The 12,856-nt window shown below is 40.2% G+C and overlaps 1 protein-coding gene across 2 annotated transcripts in view; it reads right to left on the bottom strand.

The window, feature by feature from the left end:
- Positions 1-12,856, bottom strand: part of DAPK2 (death associated protein kinase 2) — a 1,192,346-nt gene that overhangs the window by 184,817 nt on the left and 994,673 nt on the right. For both annotated transcript variants that reach the window (XM_044077737.1, XM_044077738.1), the window contains exon 5: positions 9,043-9,172. In XM_044077737.1, the coding sequence (XP_043933672.1) occupies positions 9,043-9,172 (130 nt within the window). The remainder of the gene's footprint in view (positions 1-9,042; positions 9,173-12,856) is intronic.

Raw genomic sequence — 12,856 nt, 5'->3', positions numbered from 1 at the left:
TCATGCCACGTCCTTCTCTGCCTTGATGTTCTTTCTATTACACCTTCCAGCAATGTAATGAAGAGTCAGCTACTCTTCCTAAGCTCTCCATATTGTCTGTGAGTACATATTTACTGTAATCTGTCATTTTTCCATCACCCTGTTGTCAGTTACCCTCATCCTAACTCTTCCAATCTGTCTTACTTTTCCCATCCTCACAAACCTTTTCCAGTCATTTTATCTGTCACTAATGTAGAGATATGTCCAGATGCATACAAAACATGGAGATTCATATCTATATGATACCCACATTATTACACAGTGAAACTGTTTTCCCTGCTCATTTGTCAGTCAACAAAGAAAATCTCTCTAAGATCTCCTTCCAGTTAATCATATCAGTTGGTCCCACTGTGACATAGACCTTTAACCCTAGGTAATCCCTCAACTTCTTTGCAGTGTGTAATGTGTCGGTTTTCCAACCTTGCCTTCTTCAAAGGAACTACAGCTGGCTTCTTAGGCCATAACTCTTTTAGCTTAAGCTTCTGAAACTCCCCTATGACTCTTGTTAAGTGCTCTGTGATGTTGGTAAACAAGGCCATAGAGGTGTCAGTAAATAAATTTATAGCACGGAAGACTCACAGCCTTCCTCCTTTTGTAAGTGATTAGGTCTTTTCCAAACCCTTTGTGCTAATATCTCAGTCAGCATCGAGATTCAAAAAGGTGAGAGTGAGAATCCCTATCTGATACTGCCCAACAAATCCACCACTCCTAACAGCCCACTAGTGACTCCAGTTTTAGCTTTCATTCATCATGCAGTACTGACATCCCACTCATGTGCGAAAGTTTCATCCAGCTTCATCTAACTTCCAGAATATAAAGACCCACCGCAGTGTATGAAAACCTTCTCTAATGCCAAACAATGCCACTTCACTGTTCCAACTTTGTCTTCCTCTACTCATGCTAAGAAGTCCTACAGAAGTCTGTAGTAATAACTCAGTGTCGCATATTTCATAGAAACAGTCCACCAAACCTCCACCCTGGACACTGCCAAATATATGAAAATAATTTTTTGCATCCATATCTCTATAACAGTAGGGTAGTACTAGTTTACCCTCTTCCATAAGATTCATAGGTACATAGGTAGGTACTAGGCTACTGGCCCTAGGGCCTATATAAGCCTAACCAAAAAGGTACCCTAGCTTTTGCCACCCAAGATATTTTTCTGTACCACTGTTGAGCAGAGGCACAGAGGTGATCCCCGGGATGAATTTCCTATTTTCCATCCAATCATCAAGATTGTTTGATATAGAGAGGTAGTTTGTTCCAGGGTATGGGAAGTCTCTGGGACAGGAATCTATCCTGCCAGCATGTTCTGTTTATTGTGGTTACAAGGTTTAGGTCTGTAGAGCGTGTAGCTCGGAGGGATTGGGATTTCTTTAAATAGAGCATGTCCAACAGCTCTGGGTTTGACATAGCTTTGTATGTTAGGCAGAGATTGCCTCTGAGTAGGTGATAAGTGACAGAGTAAAGCTGGATTTTTTGAGATAGTCTACGTAGGGCATATGTTAGAGGCCGGTAATCCTCTTTGTGAGGTATTTCTGCAGCCTTTCCAATTGTTGTAGATGTCTTGTGAGGTACATACCAAAAAAGGTGTTGTACTATATAATGGGTCATGAGTGACGAGTAGAGGGGAACAATGACCTCTTTTTTCCTGGATGAGAAACCTTTTGTGATGAGGTGTGCCATGTAGAAGGATTTCATGACTACTGTGGCAATGTGATTATCAAAGGAGAGACTACTGTCCACCTGTGTCCCAAGGTCTCTTATCACACTTTCGGTGTTAATTAGACTACCACCTATGTGGTAGCTTATGGGTACAGAGTTTTTACCAAAGGGGATGACAATGCACTTTTTGGCACTGAGCTTGAGGCCATGGTTTTGACACCAGTCATCTGTCTCAGTGAGGCCCTTTTGTAGGATGTCCACATTGTTAGGAGTTTTGATTATGGCTCCTAGTTGCAGTCATCTGCGAACTTTGTTAGTCAAAGACCTCCTGTGTTAGCCTGTACTTCAGAAACATAGATACCAAACAGGAGAGGACCCAGGACTGAACCCTGTGGTACTCTACTTGCTACTGGTCTGAAGTCGGATTTGGAATCTGCTACTTTTACAATGTGGGTTCTGTCAGTGAGCCAGTTGGCAACCCATTTTGTGACATATTGATTTATACCTAGTTTAGTGAGTTTATCTATAATTCCAGAGTGGGGGATGGTGTCAAAAACCTTGGAGAGATCTACATAGGCTGTGTGAACCACCTTACCCTCGTCCACGGCTTTGGTGACTGCTTCAAAGAAGTCTATCTGGTTTAGGAGACATGATCTTCCTTTTACAAACCCGAACTGGGTGGGGTCCAGAGTTTGCAGATTACCAATGTCTTTGTTTATAGATTCCATGATGATACATTCCATGACCTTGCAGACCAGGCTCATTAGGCTAATGGGGTGGTAGTTCCTGGGGTCTGTGGTGGCTCCCCCCTTGTGGAGTAGGATAACCATCGCTGTGCACCACTCAGTGGGCACAAAGCCTGAGGTGAGGCTTTGACTGAACATGATGCTTAGGTAGGGTGCCAGTTCATTCTGTACTTTGTGTAGAACACAGCCTGGGATGTTACCAGGTCCCATGGATGCTGTGTTCTTGGCTTTGGAGAGTGTGGTTTTTACCTCTGCAGCCATGATTATAGGAACTTTGCATTCTTCCGGTACAGAGATGGGCCCTTTAGGGGGTGAAAGGGGGGTAAAGTTAGCACTGAACCTATCTGCCAGGATGTTGGCAATATCAGTTGGTTCTGTATATTTAGTGCCATTGTGCTGCAACTCAGAGCTGATCTGAGTGTTGCCATAGAGATTCTTGACATAGCTATAGAATGCTTTGTGGTTGTCTTTAGAATCGGTGGCAATTTTGTTTTTGTAACTAGCTTTGGAGGATTTTATGAGGGATCTCAGCTTCTTACTGAGGCTGACCAGGGAGTTCCTCCAATCATTGGATTTTACTCTTTTTTTGCAACAGTTTCTTTCTTCTGTTGTACAGTTTGCTTATGGCAGGGGACCACCAGATTGGCTTCCTTTTTTTGAAGGATAGCATCTTGGTTCTGTTAGGGATAGCATGATCCATGCACTCGTGTAAGTGCTTATAAAGTGCATTTGTGTAGGATTCAGCAGTCATACCTCTATTGTCTGTCTGCATAGGTGTCGTGAAGTTTGCCACTTCTGTCTTAAGAAGCGTGAAGTTGGCTTTGGAGAAATATTTTACAGTGGTTTCCCTAATGGAGGGTGGGGGCGGGATGTGGATGTCTAGGGTGATTAGCTTGTGGTCGGATCTGACCAATGAGAAACTGACCTCTGTTGTGGAACATCGGTCTCCCATGTTGGTAATGATCAGGTCTAGGATATTGCTGCCCCTGGAGGGGGTGTGGATAGGTTGATCCAAGGCATTGGAATTTCTGACTTCCAGAAAACGTTGAGCAAAATAGTTGGGACATAGTTTTCCCAGTTAATGTTGTGGTGGTTGAAATCGCCCATTATTAGGGTGTTCGGTTTTACCCTAATATTTTCCAGGGTATCAAGAAATGAGAAGTGGGAAACCTGGGGCATGGTGGGGGATCTGTAGCAAGTTACAGTTTGGAATGCAGTCTTGCCCAGAGTTAGTTGCACTTGGATAATCTCGGATGCATTATGCTGAGCAACTAGCATGGAGGTGTGGATATCCTTAATGAATATGGACATGCCTCCGCCTTTAGTGTTTCAGTCCAAGTTAGGTGGCCGAAAGGTGTGGTATGAATTATAGCCTGGTAATGCAGGGATGCTCTCTGGAGCCTTGAACCAGGTCTCTGTCACTGCACAGGTGTCGATGTTCTCCATTTTAAGGAGTGCCTTGAGTGAATGCATTCTGAGGTTTAGACTTCTAGCACTGAGTAGCATTACCCTCAGATTTTGCTTGCTTGCACCCGTTACGGTGGTGAATTTGTCATTTGAACCTTGCCTAAAAAAGGCACTATAGGGGTGGCAAGAGCCTCAGCCAGTATCAGGAATCCCAAGGGTGACAGGTGCAGGCAGCGGATTGATGCTGACGACAGTGCTCAATAAATTGGATTGTGTTTACTGGTGCTTGGAGAAGTTGCTTCTTGGTTCCTATAACAAAGCATTGTGGTCTGTCGATCATGTCATCCCAGGCAGACAGATACTGGATCCCCTTAGAATGACACCAGAAGCTTAGCCAACTGTTGAAGTCAATCATTTTGTCCTTGTACTGTGGTATCATTCTGGGTGATGGCAGGATGCTACTCAGGGCTAGGGTCATACCTACCTGGGCTACAAGATCGGAGAGTTCCTCCATGTCTCTTTTCATGTAGTCCAGGGAGGTACATCTCAGGCCATTCACACCAACATGGACAATGACAGAGTCATACTTGTACTTGTTGTAGAGTGACCTGAGTGCGTGTGTTATGTGGTGGATCCTGGCACCTGACAGGCAGCTGACATTAAATTTCTCCTTGTTTAGCCTGGTGAGTGGAACATCAGTGTGCCTGACTACAGAGTCACTTATGACTAAAGTGTTGGGTATGTTGTTATGCCTTATGGGCTGTGGTTGAGTGGCACACTGAGTTACTGGGCTATGTGTCATTTGTGTTGGGCGGGTGGAGGTTGCTTGCGTTTCTGCTTTGGAGGTCTCTGTTGCTTCAGCAGATTTTTATTGAGAGCCTCAGTGAATGTAGGTGTGTGTTTTGTGCTTCTATGTGTGTGTTTTGGTGGTGTAGGTTTTGAGGGACTATGTGATGAGTGTGGTGTGGTGCAAGTGTTTAGCTTCTCATCTTGACTGTCTAGTCCAGTCTTGGGTGAAGAGAGCTTTGCTTCCAGTTTGGCTATATAAGTGCATCTCTCACAGGTTGTAGTGTTGGGTGTTAGGAGGAGAGGGTTGTCTGTGTACATGAGGCAATTGGTGCATTGCCCCAAGATGCCCAGATTCATCAGGTAGACAGGAGAAAACACTGGGAGCTGACCCTCAGACATGCCTGGATAGGTGCTTATTTATTAAGTACTAAAAACTGTTTTCCTCTAGACAAGTGAGGAAGCTGAGTGCTGTAGTAATATGTAACTTATTTAGTGCTTACAATGAGTTCTGAACAAGTGCTGAGCTCAAAGAAACAGATTAGAGTGCTAAAACTAAAAAAAAACTGGCTAGTTCTAAGGGAAAATTTGAAGAGCAGACTTTATGGCGCTTAAGCGGCGATTTATAAAATGTATTTTTTTTAATATAACAGAAGCAAATGAGCAAAATGATTTAAACAAATGAACCAATTAACCAATAAAAAGCTAAAATCTGAGCCCCGTTCCAGCAGTCTTTGATCAGACAAGTTCTAACTGCACACTCCTGTCACTAGGGCGCAGGGGAACCTTCTCCAAAAAAAGATAGCGTGGATTAGTGCTCAAGTTATACAAAAAAGCTAGATTCAGCATATCTGAATTTAGTCTATGCTACATCAAACAAAGAGTAGCAATTTCAGAAAGAAACAGTTCAAATAAGCAGGCACAATAAATAAGCCTTTAACCAGAAACTCCCAGCTCAGCAGAGCAGAATCCACCCTCTCCTCCCACAAGAGTGCAGACCACACCTTCTTAATGTAAAATAACTGGCCCGTGGCCGAAGTGTTTAAACCAGAACTAATACACTTTTAGAATAATGATTAGGAAGAACTGAGGGTGAAGTCCACATAGAAATTAAAATGAATTATTTACCTGGATTGCTTTGATTAGTGTGGGGAATTCAGTACAGAAAATTAGGTAGTTCTGAGACAAGTACTGTAATAAACTCTGAGAAAGAAGAGCATCCTTCTAGCTCAGTGCTAAATAGCAATATGACATTTTTGGAATGAGACCAATAATTTACAGAGTTATGTATACAAAAAAATTGAGTTTATCTCTCAACCACATGTAACAGATTTAGGGAGCAATCAAGGAATCTCGGTTTAGAGTGAGGGCTTGTGATAAGGGATGCAGAATGAATAGGAGTTTTATAGTTAGGGTTAAAAGCAAGGTTTGAGCTTAGGGTTAGGGAGCAAGTCTGAGCTTTAGAGTTGGTTTTACAGTTAGAGTTACGTTCTGGGTGGTCTATGTTAGGAGTTTACAGGATCTGGCTAGTGCAAAGTAAATCACTTGTAGTTTCAAGCAAGTGGCAATGAGCAGCTCAACAATGGGTTAATGGCAAGCAACTATTTATAGGAGACAACATTTATTAATCTAGCTTACCAAAACCATTTTTGTCCCCATGCTTGACATCTGTCATTGTCCCAAATACACTTTCGGATTGGCAACCTTCTCTCCCACCAAGATGAGAGACAGCTTTACAGATGCATGTTTATGGAATGCCAGAACCTACTCTATCCTTTTGTTACAGACACCTGATTATATTATGTTAAGTAAATACAAGGATAAATTTGATGCTTTGCTTATGCAGCTAGATTTTATTAATGCACATGTACAGAAAGCGTGGCACTCCCAAATCCTCTTTGGTGGTTTGCTTTTTTTAGGTCTTCACGACAAATTCTGGGATCCTTAAAGTGTCTTATATACTGGTTAATGCAGGGCTAATATTTGAAAATCCATGGAGTAAAATGGGTTATGAGGACTTATTTCAATCTATAAATAACCCCAGAAAGAAAGATTCTAACAAATAAAGTCAATACATAGGCAATCCCATTAAGCAAAATCAAGATCAAAGGATTTATGTAGTAAGGCAAAGCTGATCCTGAAAGTTCTTAAAACTTCAGGTATAAATTATGCCACCAAATATATCACTCTTCCATCCTGCTAATGGATGTCCTTTGGATGAAACTACAACACAACTGAGCGGAGTGCTTTAGCAGGAGTGTTTCCAATTTAGCTGCATTTATTTTCATGGCAGAGACATAAGAGAAACATATAAGTAAAGGCAACAAATTTGAAGTGGCTCATGATGAACACACATTATTAAATTCAATTATTTGTAATACCATGTTATCCTATTTGGGGTTCTGGGAGGCATTTCATCATACCTCAGCAAGCAATTAGTATAAGGTATGAAACCAGCCCTGGATGGGATGCCTGCTCATTGAAAGACTTGCACGCTTACATACGTACAGAGCCTGACGTGCTACCAGTTCACTTTTCACCATATCGTTTCGATGAGTAACCAACACAGACACAGGACATGTAATCTCTTTACAGGTGCCACCCTAGCTTAGAACCAAACCACAGAACCATGACACAGTACTGAGCATGCAGTCACCTGCAGGTAACACTGCCTTTACGTACAGAATTCATCCACTATAATCCATAGTTCTTGACTGCTTTGTTCAGCTAATGCTGCTAGCAGTTAAACTGCCATAAAAAAGTCATACAAAGGAACTATCCCTGTCTTTATACCTCTGCCCAAAGAAAGGAGATCTGACTGACGTCCATTAACTATGACCATGGTGCACAGGCCCTTTCAAAACAGATGCACTGCAGATTTGGGTAATTCTGACAGGCCAGATTTTTCTGACTACTTGTCATGTCAAGTAATATTTAAGGAAATCAAATGCCATTTTACACCTAAACAAGCAGTGAGTAAAATAACATTCTGCAGGTCTGTCCACTGAGTTAATCCCGACGTTGTTCTTGAATGTTCCTTAGTAACTTATTCTTTCATGAAACAGGCTAGACCAGGATGCACAACACTGGGGATGTCTTACTCTTTTCAGATGGCTAGTACATTAACTCATACATTTTGCAGTCACTAGGAATGACAATGATTGACCTACGGCTGTTAGGGTTGGAAAAAGACTCTTCCTGTTTTAAGAAGGACAATAGTAGAGTGAAGCCTCTCAACAGGACTATGCCCTTCAGTTTGAGCTTGGCTACAGCTGATTGCCAATGCATAAACATACGTTTTCTTAAACATTTTTAACCCTGAACTCCTTACAGACTGGGTTCAGTAGTCTCCTTCAAATATTCAAAACTTAAGAAATACTTCAGATGGCATAAATCAACAGTAATCATTGGTTCAGTGAGGGATAGCTCTTTAACAGACTGAATCAGAAAAACATTTTAATCTACCATGAGGTTGGCTAACTATGAAATATTTCATATTAATTAAGTGGGTGCAGGGAGCAAAGCCACCCCACCTCACACAGGGCTTTTGTTTTTGAGTTTCTTCCTCAGTTTCACTAAGCAGATTTTCCATGGAACCATGACTCACTGAACTATACTATAAATAAATTAACAATATTACAAAACACAGTGATAGTTCTCAGGCCAACTAAACCTTTCTGGCACATCAACTACTTCAGCTTTGACAGAAGAGGTTTTGTTGGACTTGATACATATTAGGACTACAGCAACTACCAAAGTAATAATTTTCAAGTGTATGGCAACAGCAGAATACTTATAACATTCACAACTGCCAAAACCAAGGTTTAGTCTCGCCCAAAGAATGAAAAGTAAAAATTCATTTGCATTCTGATTTTATGGTAATATGCACAAGGCAAACTGAAAATGCACCTGACTTTGAAATCTACTCATCTAAGATAAAAGATTATAAGAATGACTACGGAAGTTTTATAATCTTCTAATCACTGCTTCCTGTCATTACTGCTGTATTGTTTCCCCCATCACTGCTTTCCACCATTATCATTCTGTTCTTTTTTCCACATCTTGTGTGTTCAAGTTATTCTGCACACCGAATTACATATTACAGCAATCTATAAACTAATTTTTGTGCTAAACATAAGAAATTACAATTTCAAGGTATGTAGCTAGAAGTGGTTGGGATAAATCAAGCTGCAATAAAGTGAAAAGCATATTTTGCACTTATTCCAGTTAAAGTATGCACATGGGAATGTATATTGCGTATGTACACTGGCTGTCGTGCGGAGAAGCACTGATGAAACTGTAGATCATTACTGTACTGCTGATTAACATAGCATTTCATGGTTTTAGTGCACAGAAAATACAAAACTCACAATTTAAGAAGCTCACTTAAAATACTCACCAACAAATTCTGGTGTGCCAAATATATTCCTAAATTCAACTCCATCCTCAATGTGGTGGGCCAATCCAAAGTCAATAATCTTTATATGCGGGATTGCCACATTCTTGTCTAACAACATTATATTTTCTGGCTGAAAAACAAATCAGATATTCAATTAGATGTCCATGCCATGCAACTATTAACTTGTCACAGGACTCCTACAAAAACAAATCTTGGTGGTTCTGTAGTATTACTGCAATTTTTTTGATAATCCAACACTAACTAAAGACAAATGCAGCTATTTTCAAAATACAGACAAGTTAAAGAGAGAACAGTGAATTTGCCTGCTGTTCCTACGACAGAATTTATGGAGAATGTTAGGAAGGAATCATTTACTATAATCTTACCAGATGTATTACTTTCCCCATTTGGAATTAAAAAGAGCATGCAATGAAGGAAACAATACGAACCCTCTGCAGATAGCCAGCATATTATTAAACAAACAGGTAAATGAGTCCCTGATAGCACTGTGCTGGCAACTTACAGGCTGTACCATTCTTACCTGTATTGGAAAAGATGTAGAAAGGGAAAAGGAGGGGGTTAAGGTTACACGTGGACTTCTCCTTAATTCTGTAATGACCATTAACAATAATGGCAATAATTAAAACGGCATAATGTAAGAATGTTACAAAAATGTTCAAGATAAAATACAGTAGAAAAGTATACTTTAGATAGCAAATACTTAGTATAGGCATACAAGACATCCTCTGACCCATTACTGATGGATTTACTGCACATTAGCAAGTCAAATGGCATCAGAAATGCTCAGTCTAGAGATCTCTATCTCTTCTGCAACATCAACAAAATGCTTTGGAGGGACATGTGTATCTCATAGAGGATACTGCTGCTCTCAAATAGACTCCCCAGCCACATAAAAGAAGGCTCATCCCTGTTCACATTCAAGCAGAACTTGGAACTATGGATGGGAAACAGAAAATTTATCCCAGGACAGCTCCCTGTACTACTAATGGACAGAGGCAGCTCCTAAATGCTTTATCTATGGTATGATCCCAGTTACTCTCATTATGGATAATTCATAGTTATCAACCATGGGACAGGTACGGCCAAGCTCTACTAAATGGGATAGGTTAAATCAAACACAAAAAGGGAAACTGACTAGGCTTAAAATGGCCTGCAAGGGCAGATAGCCTAGTACTTACCTATGAACCTATTACCAGCTGATGCAGTTTTGCCAGTAACAAAATGTTACAAGCATTCTGACATGGAAGGAGTGCTTTCAGTTGCTAGGCACAGTGCTGCTGTGATGCCTGCCCTCATTTATACTGTTTCTCCATAAAGATTTAGTTGCTTGTAAAAAAAACAGCTTATTTAGGCATCTCTTATATATAGAAACTAAATTAAACATGTACAAAGCTTCTTTTCAAACAACTATACAATGTAAAATGTTTGTAGACATATTTTGCCAGCTGAAAGGGTTTCTCTTTTTGACTATCATTTTTTATACTAAAGCTATGACTATGTCATACTCAAAGTCCAAGAAGTTATTTAGACAGTACATAACTCATTTTAGCAACCAAAAGATCAGAAGTAATTTTGGGAAACAGGATCTAACACGTTTATTATATACACTTCTCTTTTTCTGCAAAATAAAAATGGCCTGTAAACTAAAGTAATTATGTCTACACTTCTCTTATTTGCACAAAAAAGTTTGGCCTGTAAATCAAAATTATTTGCTACAACTAATATGTAGACCTACTTAAACTTTGCCATTCAGAAATGCATTCATTTAATCTGTCTCTAGTGCAAATGTTTGACTTTTGAGGAATAGTACCAGATACATGACACAGACAACTACACCCATAACTAGCTGCTATGTTTTGCAGTGGCATTTGGAAAAAAGGGCTAAACTGTATGTATTTCTTCACAGACATATTTGTCAGACCAAGAAAGTAGGCTACTAGATTCTGTATTTGCAGAGTTCCTGAACATAAAGTAGCCATGCCTCCTGCATTGTACTTACCTACCTACCATGCTTTAAGACTATTCACTGCTCCACTGAAGTTAGAACCATTGCAAGTTAATAATGATGAAGCTTCAAAATAAATGGTCAGAAATGTCAACACTGATGCCCAAGGATCCGTTAATAAAAAGGAAATGCACAGGGTTACTGGAAATACCCCATACTTACATTAAAATTCAGAGGTGAGATTAAGACAAATGGCAAAGCCTACCAAAACACTAACAGTAAAAAAGTGACTGGAGGTTACAAGCACTGCATACAGGATGTGTTCATAGGCGAATGCTGACAACTTTCCAGTTCATGTCTGATTAATGCCAAATTCCAGTTGTGGTCAGGATTTGAGAACAAGCTACTGGGAGAATCAGTACAGAAGAAAGGAGAGATGGATGTCGTACACTTAGTGTCTAAACTTGTCAAATATTTTTGGTATGCATGGTCCAAATAACATAGATCCAGTTTTTACACCATCGAGTGGCTAGCCCTGATACTTCTTGCAGTCAGTGATCCATTTTATCCTATCTAGAAGATACTGTACATCACAGTTGATACACAAAATGGCTGGTCTATGCAACTTTTCCACAAATAGACAACATCTAGAGCCCACAACTCCATTCTTGGGTGGGTTTGAGATAGAAACACAGTATGTTTTTGGGAAGTGGGAGGAACCCCACAGAAACACAGTCAAAACATACAAACTCCATGCAGCAATTGGTCAGAGGTCAGGATTGAACCTTGTACCCTGTATATGGGAAGCAAAGATCTTAACCATTATGCCAACTGTGTCACATGCATGAATAGGCTTAAAAAGGCTCCTGTGTTTCCTAGCTTAGTATACACTTGTGAACCTATAGATATACCCCTATATAATGTTAAGGTCCCTAAACTTGTTAGATATCTTTGGGATACATGGCAAGGCTTAAAAAGGCCCGTGTGATCATTAGTCTTGTATACACCTATGAACTGTTCATTTGAGGTTTGCGAGTAGATACTGATGTCTAAAGCTCAGACAGGTATGCAGTCTAAAAAGGAAGACTATAAGACTGCAGACCACATGATCTTCTGCAGGGACAAATTTGGATCTGTTCCCCCATTTCTAGTCACGGGAGACAATAGCATGTAATTTGTTCGAAGAGCACTGCAGAATCAGGTACTTACACTGCAACACATAATCTATATTCCTGTTGAAAGTCTGAAGAAATTCACAGTCAAACTTGCATACAGCAGAACTGCAATCTTTTTTCTGCCTCTCTCATATATTTTACTGTTTCTGCACATAAGAAATTATGCAACATAATTGGCTGGTTTGGTAAAACCAGCATATGAAAGGTAAAGGACAAAGTTACAAAGTTTGGAAAAACTTGATGAAGTCTAGTGTTTTGTAGTTTATCATCGTACCTTTACTTGCTTGATTTTATTGCAGAGGCGTACCACCTGACTTTGGCACCAAAATAGCAGTGCTGCAGCAAGGACAGGTAAGCAGGGCATGTGCCTCAGGTGCCATTATGTAGGGGTACCAAACAACATTAACAAAAAAAAAAACAGACCGACAGCTTGCAGGCTGTTACTAAGCACGTGGAACTGCTATTTCTTATCTGCCAGCTGGTAAAATATCAGTCCTTTCGTTTTTTTTCTTTTTTTTTTTTATTTAAACAAGACCAATACACTGTCTAAATGTGATGCCAATTATGCTTGCTTAATGACAGACTGTAAACTGCCAAACTGTTAAAACTGTCATTAAATGATCAGCTTTGTGATTGTGTTTACACAATTTGGGAGGGGAGACACCAAAAGTGT

Source organism: Protopterus annectens, chromosome 7.part0 (assembly GCF_019279795.1).
Source record: "Protopterus annectens isolate FY-2018-M chromosome 7.part0, PAN1.0, whole genome shotgun sequence".
NCBI classification, from domain to species: Eukaryota; Metazoa; Chordata; order Ceratodontiformes; family Protopteridae; genus Protopterus; species Protopterus annectens.
Note: the sequence above shows the minus strand (reverse complement) of the source record. Positions and strands in the feature narration are given on the sequence as shown.